The sequence below is a fragment of the Mesocricetus auratus genome, unplaced genomic scaffold, assembly GCF_017639785.1.
Source record: "Mesocricetus auratus isolate SY011 unplaced genomic scaffold, BCM_Maur_2.0 Super-Scaffold_100008, whole genome shotgun sequence".
Classification (NCBI taxonomy): domain Eukaryota; kingdom Metazoa; phylum Chordata; class Mammalia; order Rodentia; family Cricetidae; genus Mesocricetus; species Mesocricetus auratus.
In genome coordinates, this window is record NW_024429192.1 from 9,211,195 (window position 1) to 9,227,878 (window position 16,684).

The 16,684-nt window shown below is 41.9% G+C and overlaps 1 protein-coding gene across 9 annotated transcripts in view; it reads left to right on the forward strand.

The window, feature by feature from the left end:
* The window catches only part of Grik1 (glutamate ionotropic receptor kainate type subunit 1), a 372,708-nt gene that overhangs the window by 273,884 nt on the left and 82,140 nt on the right, over positions 1-16,684 (forward strand). For all 9 annotated transcript variants that reach the window (XR_005878846.1, XM_005073843.3, XM_005073845.3 and 6 more), the window contains exon 7: positions 7,645-7,788. Coding sequence is in view for 8 of the 9 variants with exons in the window: in XM_005073843.3 (XP_005073900.1) it covers positions 7,645-7,788 (144 nt within the window). In the remaining variant the exon portion in view is untranslated. The remainder of the gene's footprint in view (positions 1-7,644; positions 7,789-16,684) is intronic.

The window sequence follows — 16,684 nt, forward strand, 5'->3', positions numbered from 1 at the left end:
CATCCTTCCATACTCCACACCATGGTCCCATCCCACCCTCCATTCACTCCCCAGGGAGGGTGAGATCTTCCATGAGGGATCATTAAAGTCTGTCACATCATTTGGGGAAGGGCCTAGGGGCTGAGAGAGTATCCCTCCATGGGGAAATGGGCTCCCAAAGTCCATTCATACACAAGGGATAAATACTGTTCCACTGCCAGAGGCCCGATAGACTGCCCAGTCCTCCTAACTGACACCCACATTCAGGGGACTTGGTTCAGTCCCATGCTGGTTCTATTTTTAAGATAATTTCTCCAATCTGGCCTTGACCCCTTTGCTCATCACTCCTCCCTCTCTGCAACTGGGTTCCAGGAGTTCAGTTCAGCATTTAGCTTTGGTATCTGCCCCTGCTTCCATCAGCCACTGGATGAAGGCTCTAAGATAGCATATAAGGTGGTCATCAATCTCATTATTGGGGAAAGGCAATTAAGGTAACCTCTCCACTATTGCCTAGATTGCCAGTAGGTGTCATCCTTGAAGATCTGGAAATCTCACTAGTGCCAGATCTCTCCTCAAACCTATAATGGCTCCCTCTATTATTATCTCTCATCCTGCTCTCTTCTATCCTTCCCAGACTCAACCTTCCTGCTTCTCCATGTCCTCCTTTGCCCCTTCTCATTCTCCCAGATCCCTCTCCCATCCCCCATGCTCCCAATCCCCTCAGGAGATCCTGTCCCATTCCTCTTCTCCAGGGTACCATGCATCTCTCTTAGGGTCCTCCCTGTTCCCTAGCCTCTCTGATGGTGTGGATTGTACGCTGGCAATCCCCTGTCTAAAATCTATATATGAGAGAGTACATACCATGTTTGTGATTTTGTGTATGGGTTACCTCACTCAGGATGGTTTCTTCTAGTGCTATCCATTTGCCGGCAAATTTCAAAAACCCATTGTTTTTTTTCTGCTGAATAGTACTTCATTGTGTAAGTGTAACACATTTTCTCTATCCACTCTTCAGTTGAAAGGAATCTAGGTTGTTTCTAGGTTCTGGCTATTACAAATAACGCTGCTATGAACATAGTGAAACAGATGCTCTTGTTTTATGAATGCACATCTTTTGGGTATGTGCTTGAGAGTAGAAATGCTGGATCTTCTGGTAGACTGATTCCCATTTTACTGAGGATCTCCACACTGATCTCCAAAGTGGCTGTGAGTTGGCACTCCCACCAGCAGTGGAGGAATTTTCCTCTTTCTCCACATCCTCTCCAGCATAAACTGTCATTGGTGTTTTTTTTTTTATTTTAGCCATTCTGACAGTAGTAAGATGGTGTCATAGAGTTGTTTTGAATTGCATTTCCCTGATGGCTAAGGATGTTGAGCACTTTCTTAAGTGTCTATCGGCCATTTTAGACTCCTCTATTGAGAATTCTCTGTTTTGTTCTGTACCCCACTCTTTATTTGGATTATTTGGTGTTTTGGTGACTAGTTTATTGGGTTCTTCATAAATGTTGGAGATCAACCTTCTGTCAGATGCGGGGTTACTGAATATCTTTACCCTCTCTATGGGCTGTTGTTTTGTCTTGTTGACTGTGTCCTTTGCCTTACAGAAGCTTCTCAGTTTCAGGAGGCCCCATTTATTAATTGTCTATATGAGTGTTTGCTACTGGTGTTATGTTCAGGAAGCAGTGTCCTGTACCAATTTATTCAAGGGTACCACCTACTTTCTCTTCTAAGAGGTTCAGTGTGGCTGGATTTATGTTGAGGTATTTAATCCATTTGGACTTAAGTTTTGTGCATGACGATAGACATGGATCCATCTGCAGCCTTCTACATGCCAACATCCAGTTATGCCAGCACCATTTGTTGAAGATGCTTTCTTTGTTCCATTGTATAGTTTTAGCTTCTTTGTCAAAGATCAGGTGTTCATAGGTGTGTGGGTTAATATCAGGGTGTTCAATTTGATTCCATTGGTCTATCTGTCTATTTTTGTGCCAATACCAAGATGTTTTCATTACTATAGTTCTATAGTAGAGTTTGAAGTTAGGGATACTGATGCCTCCTGAAGTTCCTTTATTGTACAGGGTTTTGGCTATCCTGGGTCTTTTGTTTTTCCATTTAAGGTTGATTATTGTTCTTTCAAGGTCTGTGAAGAATTGTGCTGGGATTTTGATAGGGATTGCATTGAATCAGTAGGTTGCTTTTGGTAAGAAAAAGATGACCTGAACAAGGGAGAGCTCATGGACCCCAGACTGATGGCTGAGAGTCCAGCATGGGACTAATCTAGACCCCCAGGGTAATAGATCAATATTTATCCCTGGAGTACAAATGGATATAGAGGGATGCTCTCTCAGCCTGGACAGATGGGGGAGAGCCTAGGCCTTGCCCAGGATGATATGACAGACTTTGGGGATCCTCTATGGAGGGCCTCACCCTCCCTGTGGAGGTGGAGGCAGCATGGAGTGGGAGGTTAGGGGGTTTAGTAGGGGGCGGGGAGGAGGAGAGGGAGAAGAAGCTGGAATTGACATGTGAAGAAAGCTTGTTTCTAATTTAATTAAGAATAAAAATAAAAAATTAATTTCTCAAAGCTTTTCTTAGAATTTTGTTTACTAAATCATCATCAAAGAATGTCATCATATATGTCAAAATACATCTATACCTGAAAATAAAGAAGTCGATCACACCCAAAGTCAATTTATTTGAATCTAGATTTTTAAACAGTTTTAATTAAGAAATAAAATCCTGCTTTAAGAAGTGAGTTAAGAAAACCATTGCTTGGCTCAGTTCAAAACTGTGAGATGCACAATTCAGAAGCATCTCAACATTTTTTGAGTGTTTTTTTCCAACTGGAGTGTTGATTAGCATATCTAAAGTCTAGAATGGTTTTTGTAAAGACTACTTTGTTTCTTTTTGCTTTTTAAATTCCCCCCCCCCAGTACTACAGGCTCATTCAAGCAATAAGGTTTTGTATTGATGGTGAGATGGAATGGCACACATTCATAATAAAATTTCTCTGAGTGTAGCCCCTGATAACATGTGTTAGTTAATGTTCTGATAAATCACAACAACCATGGGCAACTTAAGGGAGACAGTGATTACAATTTCAGAGGGATAGTCAATAAAGGTGGGGAGGGGCAGCAACAGATTGCTGGACCAGGAAATCAGGGGAGACATCACATCTTCAACTGCAATCATCAAGCAAAGAGAGTGGACAGCACCACCAGCTGTGGAGCAGATATGCAAACACCTGAGCCTAGGGGAACACTCATCATTCAAACACAAGCATGGTGTGTGATTCGGTAATGTCAAGGAAACAGAAGCCACAGAGCCCTACTTGTCATTTTCCTTCCTGGCTTCTAAATGCACTCCTAGTGTGAGGCAGAGTTGGGAGCATCATCCTACTCTCTTACATCTAATAGTTCTGTAACTGTGGTCCATGGGAAAGGCATCTTCGGATAGCCACATCTTCATAGACACTCCTATGAATTAGTAGAAAAGGCAACTTTATCTTGACAAAGGAAACCAGGGTTTAGGTACTGGCTATGTCCTCAAAGAAAGTGGCCTCTCTACGTCTATTTGCTGCTCTGTAAATCTATATAATCTGTATAGTACCAACATAGTGTCATTCCACTAAACATTTTAGGTAACATACACATTCTGTGGTATAGGAATGAATTTACTTGATAACACTTGCTGTTTTTAGTCAATAAAAGAACAAAGAACATTCTGACAGGTAAAGGTCTAATCAACCCTTAATCTACCCCACTGACAAAAACAAAAAACAAAAAACAAAAAAAAAAACTTGAGATTATAAAGAGTGCTTTATCAATTGAATTGTTAATTAATACATCAAAAGTTTGGTTACTTGAGAAACTAGAGCAGAAGAATTATTGTATTATTTATTTATGTTCTTATTTATTCATGAGACACATTCTTTATTATGCTGGTTGCCCAAGATGAAGCAGTATCTGACACTCTTGTAACCTAGTGTGACCAAAGGCATTTTCCAGTGTTTACTTGCTCTATTTACAAGCTTCTTTCCTCAATTTCTCCTGCTCTCTACCTAAAACCAGAAAACATTCACGGGGGCTCAGGTCATGGTAACCACACCACCAAACCTTCAGTATGACGTCTGGGATGTCTTTCCTAACTGCAGAGTTTTTAGACTGCTTGTGCTAAAGTTTTGCCACCTTCCCAAATGCATTCCCAAATCTCACCACCAACAGGGCATTCTACCTGCTGTATGCTCATTGTTGATGTAAATAGGCAATGTTTCCTCCAGTACTTGGGATTTCCCCAGTGGCGGGGTTCCCCAGTGGCAGCCTCGCTTCCACCAGCGTGCACCCTCAACAGAGTTCCCACGGACAACTTTCCCAATCCCTTCCTTACCTACAACTGCTAGCGAATTTACAGAGTAATGAGAAACCTATGCCTCTTGCCCATTTGTTCCCTAAAGACTGGTTTTATTCACAGCATCCCCACTGGGGATATGGCATTCCAATTGTCCTTGTCTGCGAGGTGATAGGACATCTCACTCGTTTGTGTGGTCAGTTACCACCATGTCCTAATTACCTCATTATTTACACAAAGAATACAGAGCTGTCTTATTTTCAGTAACAGCTTATCACAGGAAAAAAATAAATGTAAAATCAGCAAAGGAAATTTTCACTCAGGGTAGAGCCCTAATATGCTTGGGTTTACAGGGGTTTTATACCATTGAAGCTCCCAAGAAAATGCTTGACACACAGCAATGATGTGTGATTATACCTGTGAAAAGCTTCCAACAAGGAAACCCACCCAAACACACAGAGCACCCAAATAATTGACCTTAGTCTCCAGCCCTTCCAGGCCTCAGTTGGTACAGCATAGCCCAGCACTTCGGAACAAAAGGTGACATTTGCCACTGTCACATTTTTAGCATAAATATTGCATGCCCCACACTCTAGAAATACAAACATATCCTTTTCAAGAAATTTAGCTCAAGATATTTTGCCACCAACCAGTCATGGGCCAGGATTCCTTTAGGAATATGCAGAACTTAAGCACCCCAAACCCCCTGGGTTAACCCCTTACAGCAAACTGTTCTAATAAACAAAACATTATATATTTGCCAGGAGAATCTTTCAGTATGCTTATGTTTTGTGAAAAGATTTTCTTGGGTGCATTTTACCCAAGCTTTCAAGATGCATATACGAGTCAGAGGTGGGGAAAGAGGAATGTGAATTAGTGTCTCTTGGACATGACTGGGCTATTATTGAACTCATGAATTCACAGCAATTGTAGCTATACAAACCATACTTGTACAAGAGCGAGCCAGCTGGTCTTCCAACATGAAAGGGTTTTGAGGCTTCACGCTTATCTGAGGAGCTGTCGACAGTTTATGGATACTAGTTGGGGGGGCATTTTTCGTCAGGTGTGTGGCCCATCATAGGTTGCCTATGCTCCCATGATCATATGTACATTATTAGCTAGACTCAGTCGGTTGTAAAAATGGAACGTAAGTTTGTGAAATTGAGATGGGGAGATGGGAAAGCCTGGATGAATCCAAAGAGGTTAATGGGGTGGATATGACCAAAATGCATTGTATGTATGCATGAAATTATCAAAGAATAGATAAGCTAATTTTTTAAAGTTTCACAATTGAAGGACATGCCCTGCATAAACAAGATGCTTGTGGTACTGGCATGTAATATATGGACAACAGATTTTAGCTTTTATCAAGCTACCCTGCTATCACTAAGCAACTGAACAAGATGGGACCATAGCATATACCACCAACTTTAAGGATTTGAATATTGACTTTCTCACTATTAGTTTATAGACACCATTTAATCTCTTAATTTTCTTTCCATAAAGAAGTAAAAGGGATAAAGAACAAAAGTTCAATGTTTCCCAAGGATTCTGAACAGGGCCAGATGTATAATTAGTGCTCAGTAAATGTCCACTGTTAATACTGATTCCATTTTACAAATCAACCTGCCAATAACTCACTTTCTTCCAATTAAACCAAATAAGGAGAGCAGAATGATAAGGAACATGGGTGTGAGATTAAGGTAGGTAGAGCCTAACCACTGTCCCTGGAAGTGATAAGCAAGAGTAGGTATGTACCAGCTAATCTCCACAAGACTCAGTTTTGTCATAAACGAAGTGGATTATATAAGTCCTGAATTAATAAAAAAATTAAGCTTAGCAATTATCACTGCTAATGCCATCAACCTAACTTCCCTGTGTCAAGTATATAAGTAAAATGATTTATGTTAAATCTTGGTATTATGTAATTCTTACAAGAATACATTTTGTTTTAATATATGAATCACTAATAACTCATTCTGTAAATGTTTACTATACTGTGTTTTTATATCATGAATTGTGCTTAGGTACTACAGGCTGAATTGGAATAGTTTCTGCTCTTTAAAAATATCACATGGTTTTAAATCAAATATTAAAAATAACTTAACATTTCAATGACAGAGACTGTACAGAATAATAGGGGTTCAGAATAAAGGAATCTCTTGCTTCAAAACCAATGAGATGGAAGATATTTCACCCACCATTTATGTTCTTTTTCCACCTCCATTAAGACATAATTAACAGAAAATATTGGATGAATCAACTAATTACAGAAAACCATATACAAAACTTTTTGCCAGAACATGTATTCCAGATTCAACTTTGTCAGTTTTCCAGCTATATACATATTTGCTTCCATAAATCAATATTTTGCCTGAGGTCAGTTTTACATATAATAAGTAACTTTATCTACGTGTTCTGCTTACTTTGGAGATTACTGAGAATTTCAAATGAGCTAATATATTTGAAGTTGCAAAGAAAGCCCTCCAGTAAAATATGAGGGTATTATGAGATTTTTATCCCCAAAACCACAGGGCAGTATATTTGACAAAATGCTGTGAGCATTATATAAAATTTAGCAAGTGCGAATTTTATGAGGAAAAGAAAGAAAAGATAACTATTCCAAAAGAGAATTAATCTCCTTCATGGTAACTCATGAGGGCAAGTGCAAGTTTGTTCTGACTCACAGGCCTGAACTTCAGAGGGCCTCTCTGAACTTGCCATTGAATTTGATGCCAGGAATCTGACTTTCCTCCTCAAGGCTGACCAATGAAAGTGACCAACACAAGCACCCTTAACAATAGCATCCCCTATTGGTTCTATCAGCAAGAATGTGTTTTCTCCAAAAAAGAAGGGAGGAAGAGAGAGGGAGGAAGGAAGGGATGAAGGGAGGGAGAGAGGGAAGGAGGGAGAGAGGGAGGGAGGGAAGGAGGGAGGGAGGGAAAGAAGAAGCTACTGAGAGACAACAGCTGACATTGAAATAATGAGTCTTAGTAGATTCAATCTCAAAGTAGTTGATTTCAACACTGAGCTCAACTTAGAAGATACTCCAAAATATGTTTCTGGAATAAAGTCTTTTGTAATTGATCTGAGTTTTTATTTTGTTTTTAATAACTCAAAACCAAATGCAGGATTCTAATTTACTCTGGGATGTAAAGTTTTCTTTTGCAGGAAAATAGCTATCAGTGACGGAAAACTGTTTAGCTAAAGAAGAAAATGCCTGTAAGGTCAGACAAATAGCAAGGGAGGGACGGCAATTGCGCGGGCGGAGGGAGGTAATGAAGACGGAACTGATGGCACGGTCCATGTTGTTCTCCACAGACTGAAGCAGCTCTCATGTATGATGCTGTGTACATGGTGGCCATTGCCTCCCATCGCGCCTCACAGCTGACGGTCAGCTCCCTGCAGTGCCATCGACACAAGCCATGGCGCCTTGGACCCAGATTTATGAACCTGATCAAAGAGGCAAGTGGACCTTCCTTGTGCCCCATTTGCTTCACGCCATGTAACATGCCCTTGTAATGTGTTTCTGGTGAAGAGCGATGCTAACCGAGGAGCAGTCACTGTCAACTGACCTCCGATCTCAGTGTCAGAAGTTTGCCTATATGTAGGAACTATTCTGTATTTTCACATAGGACAGAAATGCTCAAGCAAGCTACTAAATCATAATACTACTACTAACTGTCCTTCGTTTCAGTCATGTTCCAATTATGCCTCACTATCCACACATAAGAACCTAGAGGTATTGAATCCTGAAGGGATGGTAGTGCTCACATTGTGGGTTCTTGAAGGGATGGTAGTGCTCACATTGTGGGTTCTTGAAGGGATGGTAGTGCTCACATTGTGGGTTCTTGAAGGGATGGTAGTGCTCACATTGTGGGTTCTTGGTCTCTGTGGTCTCCCAAGTCTTATGCTTTTGGAGTCTAAACAAATGACCTCTTTATATTAGAGGAATTTCCCTTTGTTAACAAAAGAGAAAAGTGTGCCTCTATTTAAAACCTCCCCAGAGTCCTAAAGGCTCTTAAGAGGAGAGGATATTTAGGAAGGCACAGCTCTTCACTAGTATTCAGGTATTGAAGGCTGTATCTACTTTATCTGGTTTGCTGGAGCAATTAAAATTCCTTTTCCAAGACATTCCAGGACTCTTAAAATATGTGTGCCTTTAGTGTACCTTTGAGACCAGCAGGCACATTTGGGTATTTATGGACTCGACAATATAAAATAAGAAAATCTGACTGAGTAGGCACACTCCCCTGTGCCATGCTCTGGAACCGTCTCTGTGGAACGCAGAAGCTTGTTCCCTATCCATACTAGAGAAAGTCAGAGGCCAACCACTGACTGAGAAGCACATGAGGGGAAAGAATACAAATGGGGACGGCTCACTGTATCCTGAGGACACTACCATCTTTGGACTGGATGTCTGCTGATCCCCTCAGAACCCATAGACCACGCCTCCTGCTGCCCATCTGCTTCTCCTTGCAGGCTGCGGTCATCAATCCAAGGGTCAGGTAGAGAGTGTGTAAAAGAAATAAGACTCCGCCGGGCGGTGGTGGTACATGCCTTTAATCCCAGCACTCGGGAGGCAGAGGCAGGCGGATCTCTGTGAGTTCGAGGCCAGGCTGGACCGACAGCCTCCAAAACAATACAGAGAAACCCTGTCTCGTAAAAACCAAAAAAAAAAGAAAAAAAAAAGAAAAAAAGGAAAAAGAAATAGCACTCCAAGCTCCAAGGGAAGACAGCTTGCAGTGTTGAGAATAGGATATACACTTGCTGGAGCAAACCCTGCCCTCTTCAAGACTAAAGAAGAGTTCTCCCTTAAATTTTAGCTCACCTTTCTTATGCTGTCCCTACTGACTGCTTAGCTACAAGCCCAGCTAACAAATATTAGACACTTACCTTTCCTGAGCTGGAATTTCCTTCTGTGAAATGGGGGCGGACCTCCTCAGCTTTATTGTACTGAAACTGAGCAAAGCTACAATTGGTAAAGAATAGTGGAGGGGCCCAGCCGGCATCTGAAACATTGGCTTCCCTTAGCATGAGAATGCACACTTATAATAACAGCCTCATTCAGTTTGCTGAGGATGGTGCCAGGAATTTTAAACTGGCAACAACAACAACAAAGAAATCACTAGTGGGCCTGAAATGAAATCACCCTCTCTGACAGCTACATAAACCTGACATACTGTGGCTAATAGAAAAATGTCACGTGGCCTTCGCTTCTCCCCGCGGTGATGATCACAGTCATGTCCTGAATTGCCATCCTGATTGCCTTGATCTTTAACAAGAAAACATCTGGTTCCCTTTTATCTCAAACCGGCTTGAGGAGAGGCAGAAGGCCTAAGAAAGCCCGAGATCAAACAACCAAAGCACACCACGTACCTTTTCGCTTCCACTTCCGTTACATGAGGAGGTAAAATTGCCAAGCCACATTGAGGCATGTTTAAAGAAATAATGAGCCAAGACAAGGGGCGACATTGACAACACGAACACATTTTTCTCTTTCTGTACTAGAAAGAACAACTCCTCACTCTCAGGATCCATGGCTGGGCGTGAAATGAAGGCCATCCAGGGAGAATACAAAAATATTGACAGCATTGTTCCTATCCTCTGTTTGGCTCCTGAGTCACCATGACATATGCTACCTTTGGCAGGGTGATGATCCCTGCAGGGAAGATGGCATAGTGGTAGGGTAGGGAACCAGGACTAATGTCCCAGGCTGCTGGAGGACAGGCAGGTTCTGCGATCATCTAAACATTAGACAGAAAAAAACATATGCTGGGGTTTCTTTGCCTGAGAACATAGCCAAATTTTTGCAGGTGTCAGATTACATTATAAAACATGAATTAAAGTACTATGTCCTTAAACTTCCCCACGTCTTTTCCTGTAGTCATTTTCCATTTCTAGAGGATTTCCAAAACAAAAGACTAGGAAATAGTAAGAAGGGCGAATGAGCACACTGAATTAATTTATGGAGTGAATACCAACCTCATCACAGAAGGTAAAGCTCCCAGGTAGAGGTAGCTTGCAAGGGCAATAATCTGGGACAAGTTAAGAAGCCTCTCAGATGAGAGCCTTAAACCAACCCCCATTGAGAATTTGGGGCTGACAGTAAAAGGGGTGAGACCGGTGACCCTTTGGAATGTGATGCCACACCTTACAGAGCCCACTCCCTGGAGATTTGTTAAAGAGATGTGTGTTAGGAGATGATAATTTTCCACTCAACACAACTCTGCCTTGTAAAGGCACTGGATTGGTTTGCTCTTGTGCGGCTGAGATGAATCACTGAACAAAAGCAACTTATGTGTAGAAAAGTCGTATTTCAGTCATATTTCCAGACAACAGTCTATCACTGAGTGCAGAAACTCAGAGCAGGAACCTAGAGGCAGGAATGGAAGCAGAAACCCCAGAGACATGCAGCTTACTGACTCATGCTTAACGAGCCTTATTATATAACTCAGAACCACCTGCCAGGGGTAGTACCGCCTAGAGCAGACTGTGTCCTCCAGTATCAATCATCCATGATGATGATTCCCCACAGACATGACCACCCACCAGTCTGATACGGGCAATCCCTCAGTGGAGACTCCCTCTGGTTAATTCTTGGTTGTATCAAGCTGACAAGAAAAACTAACCAGGACAGTAATACTTGTATGGTTCTGGGTATCAGACAGAGGGCCTCACTTGTGTTATACAACTGTTCTGCTGAGCTATATCCCCAGCCCCCGCTCCACATCATGTTAACTAGCTGTCACAAGTAGAAGCTGTGGTCTCTACCATCTGCTAATATAAATTCTACCTGACTGAGAAATACCAGGCTTCGTCTGAAGCTACCTCATATCGCAGTATAAATGCTGCACCGTTAAGCAGGATTTATAGGCTCTCTCGTGACCTTGTTCTTGAAGCCCCGTGGCGTCTCTCTCATCTCCTTCACTGTCACTAGCCCCTGTTGAACCCGTGATGTTTCCCTGAACAAGCCACATGCTCATGCTCAATTCCCCGGCCTTTGTTGAATTGCCGTATTTCTCAGGATCATGACTTATGTCTAACGAAAGCAAGCAGTGGCTCCCACCTTCTGATCCTGACTCTTCCCCTCACTTCCAACTGTAATTATACTGTCACATTTGTTTGCATGTCTTTCGAAAAGCTGTGCATTTCCCCAATCTCATCTCATTGGCTTTTACACAAAACAAGTACTCAAGTACACTAAGTAATAGGTGCAGGATAAAAGGAGCTGGAGAGTACATACAAACTGCCTGAAAAATCAAGGGATAATACACACTCAGTACACTAATGCATCCATAAATATTTCAGTAGACACAAAGCAAAGGCCAGCCATGTTCTCTAGCACTGGTGATCCTGATAACACATGTAGTGGGGTCTTATAAATCTATCAAGCTGTTAGCTCTCTGAAATGGTGAACATAAGTCTGAGATTAAATACACTTTCCTATCTGTGTAAATTTAGTCATTTAGTGTAGGGTTTTTCACTTTCTTCTGCAACACAGGGATAAAAACTACTCCATATATTTACGTGGACTCTGCACATACTCTATAAAAAAATACTAAGATGTATGCTATATAATTGCTGCTCAATAAAGGGCACTGTCTTCAAATGGAGAGTTTGGTTAAATATGTCCATCAGTAAAACAGTTGTCAGTCATTTAGGACATTGCCCAACATACTGTAAGCACTGTTTTTGTCATTGGTGCCATCATCGTTTCTACTAGAATCTAGGACGAGGTGGCAGTTGTTTGCATATATATGGGTAAAACATTGCAATGGGAGATCAGAAGGGCCTAGAAATCGAGGTGACTTACAGGTGCTCAAATACAAAGAGCTGGTGATCTGGAGGACTTCCCATAACAACCACACACGGGATTACTCAGGAAAGTAAAGAGACACTAAGCAATTGCCAGTCAATTCGAGTTGCAGTGTTTTCAAGGCACTGTAACAAAATACCATGGATGAGGCGGTGTGTAAGTTGGCTGCAGAGAGCACCTCAAAGCCGTCATTATGGGAATAAGTGTATCAAGGCTTCCAGGAAGATAATTTCCAATCACAAATACTAGGAAGAGCATTACCAAGGTACAGCCCAGACACCAGTGGATTGTGCACTATTTTCAGGGTCCCTGGCCCTGCATTACAATTGATGCAACTGTGACTTCCTGGGTCCATCATGCTGTTCTTCATATAGTGGAGACTGATGGATTTCTCCTGCTGATTAGAATCTGCCTAATAACAGCCCCTTTTGTCTTGTTACCTTCAGACTAGAAAATCTGTCTCCTGGCTGTCCCTTGGGCTAATTCTTACTCTGAATTCATTTTTTCTTGATAGCCTCCCCAACTTGTGTTTCTAGATGGTTCCCTCATTAGGTCTCACAGCTCCTGCCACTCTCGGTGTTAACTCTTAACACACATCATCCAAGCACTGTTCAGTCTTTCCCTAGGACAAGGACAAAAATCACTGTACCTTTGTGTCCTTAGAACATGGCAATCAAAAAAGATGCTGGGATAAATCTAGGAAATTATATTCTGCTAAACTCTTAATAACTTTTTCTGAATTAATGCTTCAGTTAAGAACAAGTTCCTTAATTGATCTGTTTAAAATAAATTTACTACATAGGAATGAAAATTATTTCCAAAAGACTATGTAATACACACACACACACACACACACACACACACACACACACACACACACACAGTAAGAATTCCATAAAATATGAGCAGCTTTCGGTCACAGTTTTGCTGTGAAAATTTTATTTTGGTGAAATAAAAATTATAGTTTAAATATATAAACTTAAGTTTAAATTTGAGGTTTTTAAAAGAATGATTTTTTAACCAAATTACCTGCAGATGCTTCAATATTGGTTTGTGATTTGGACTTTTACTTTTTTTATTTGCTGTTGTACATGAGAACCGGGTGAAAGTTGGGTTCTTAGAAAAATTGAGAGTCGAGAGGAAGGCAAAGCATATAAAAACTTGCCCTGATGAGTGGGGACCAAAGTGATGCTCCTCATGGCAGCTGGACTTGCATGACAACCACCTGGAACCCTAAGGAGACTCACACAGTATTCATTCACAGGGCAAGTTGGCATGCTAGACTAGGCAGGACCGGTAAACTCTGGGTTCGGTAAGAGATCGTGCCTTGGCCAGTAAAGTGGAGAGTGACCAAGGAAGATATCCAAAGTAGGCTTTTAACTTCCATGTACAAGTGCACACACAAACACACACACCAATACACATGTGTTCACATAAGTGCAAACTTGTCCGCACAACACACACACTCAAAACAAAACATTGAAATCTTCCAAGAGAAAGGTAAGCTCTGCCGTGCTTATATCCTACTATATCCACAAAGGAACACTTACTATATGTTGCTTGGTTTTGCTTATCAGGACGATTATCCTGATAGCTCTGGGTCTGGGCCGCAGACTCTGTCAAATGTCTACCTTTTGGGAAACACTTCTACTCACGTATCTGCACCTACTGAAGAATTCAACAGTTCAGTGTTGCTCTTCTCGGCATAGCTCCTTATTTGCAGTACATCAAGGATAACCATGTCTCTCGGCCCTCACATTTAGGACATATACTATTAAAGAAAGGCTATATATTTTTCAGTCTTTCCCTTAATAAGAAATCTGGCCTGAAGAAAAAAAAGTTTCATAGTTTATACGTTTTACCACTTATATGCGTACATGCATCATTTTATATGTGCCTGTTTGTGATGCTTTAACAGAAATACCTGACACTGGATACTTTCAAAGAATAGATAGGCAGTTTTAATGACTCTGCAGCCTGTGAAGTCAGTGTCATTGGTGCTTGATACATATTGAGGGTTTTTTTGGCTGCGCCCTCCCATGGCAGGGGAGCAGAAGAATAAAAAGAGACTAACCATCTGCCCCAGCTCCCTAGATAATTGTCTCCGAAGAATCTGATCAATGACCAGACAGACAAACACTCATCAGAAATACAGAAAAGAGTCAGAAGAAGGAGGAGAACTCTGCCAGGTTAACAGGGAGGGGTTTGTAAAGGACATGGATCATGGATTTCGTTTTAGGATTTTGCCTAACACAAGTAGAGATCTATTTGCTCTGCTAAATAGCCCTGCCTCTTACAGCCTTTCTGGTTTACTGAGTTCCTCATGTGCATAGGATATAGTGTGTGTGTGTGTGTGTGTGTGTGTGTGTGTGTGTGTGTGTTACTATGGGTGTGCATATCTGCAGCAGTTGGCAAATGGTACCCTCCTCCACAATGTCCACCTTCATCTTTTCGCAGGATCTCTCACTTAACTTGAATTTGTAGATTCTACCAATCTTGCGGCCAATGAGATTCAAGGATCTTTCCTCCCTTCCCCACTCCCAGTTCTAATGTTACAGATGCATGGTGTCAATCCCAGCTTCTTACCTAGATTCTGGGTATCCAAACTTAGGTCCTCGTGGATGTACAACGATCACCTTACCCACTTAGCTGTCTCCTCCATCATCTTTTACGGCCCACAGCATCCTCAGTTTCATGTTCACTCTACTTAAATCCCATTTTCTCACCTGCTTTTGGATTCTCTTTCCTCACAAGACAATCCAGACCTTAATATTGGTGATCCTAATTATTCTTTCATCTATTATCTTAGCTTCTCCCATAGCATTTGCAAGCTAAACCTACTTGAGGAAACTATAGGGTAAGGTAAATTTTATGATACCTACCCTGAAACGTTGCCCCTAAAATGATCATTTGTCACTGCAGCTTGGTCTCCAAGGAAAATCCATGGTGTCTGGCAGTCCCCCAGTTCTCAGGGATACCCCTGGACCTTACTCGCTAGATCCACTTAGCTTTCCCAGTGCTACTGTCAGTCATCTGTCACTGTGACCACTCTCACCAAGCCCCAGCTCAATCGCCGCTACACTCCTTGTCAGTGCGCGACAACTTATTTGAGAAAACTGAGTCTAGCAGTTGTGAGCAGCTTAAGTATGCAAAGACTTACTAACCAAATCTTCAGCTCATTCCCCTTTCATATCCCGGCACACACAGGTTGAGCTCTAGTGCTTGTTCCTTGGTGTTTTCCCACGTCCGTGCTCCTCTGATCCCTTCTACGGGAATGCTCTTTCTGCTGCTACCTCTTCTGAGGGCATTGAACTGAACATGTCAGTTTACTTCAGGATTCACATTTTCCAGAATGCATTTCAAAAAACAGCACACACGCACACACACACACACACACACACACACACACACACACACACACACTTTGGATCATTCTCCAAAAGTACTACTATATAAACACTTTTATTATGGATTCTCTGAGAATTTCATACAATGTATTTTGGTCGTATTCACAACCCTCCCCCAACTCCTTTCAGATCAACCCTTCCTTCCTTACACATCCCACTTTATTTTTAAAGCCCACCAATTCCAATGTGTGCTGCCCATATATCCTTGGGTGTGTGAGCACCAATTTGACTGTGGTTGACCTACCCAAGGCCAAATTCTTAAAGGAAGCTGCCTCTCCCTTCCCCAGCAGCTGTTAATGACAATAACTCCATGGCTTGGGTAGAACTTTGTGCCAACTGCCTTCTCCATGCTGGGAGTTTTGAGGCTTGAATTTGTGCATATCTTGCACATGCTGTCACAACCGCTGTGAGTTTATATGTGCAACTGTCCTGCTATATCTGGAAAACACTGTTTCTTTGTAATCTTTTGCTGCCTCTCACTGTTACAGTTTTTTTTCTCCTTCTTCCACAATGCTGCACATACCCCTTCCACTGAATTTATAGCGTTTTATTATGGAAATGTTTCTATGTGTCCTATGCACTGAGTTTCTTGGAAATAGATCTTGTCATGCTCAGGGCTGGAGCAATGGCTCATTGACTAAGAGCACTTGCTCTGCAAGCATGAGGACCTGTTCTTCTTTGGTTTCTGTGGCTATAAGGAATGAAACACCCAAAGAGCAACATAGGAGAGGGAAGATTTTATTTGGCTTACTGTTTGTTGTTGAATGACTTGAAGGTTACATAGTTCAAAAAACTACGTGGGACCCGAGTTCAAATCTCCAGCACCTACATTACAATTTGGGCATGCCTATGCATGTCTGCAACCCCTGCACTGGGTGTGGGGGAGGTCAGAAACAAGTGGATCTGGGGAGCCTGCTGGCAAGCCAGCCTAACCAAAATGGCAAGATCCTAGCTTAGCGAGAAACCCCATCTCAAGGCCGTAAGACACGAATGGCTGGAGGATGATACCTCACATTCTGCTCTGGCCCCTTTACGCATGCATACAGGCACTTGCACCCTCTATCTCTTCACACCTAAAACCTTGCCATATTCATTTCTTTTTTACCTAATAGGGGCGCTCTTTCTGAATACAGTA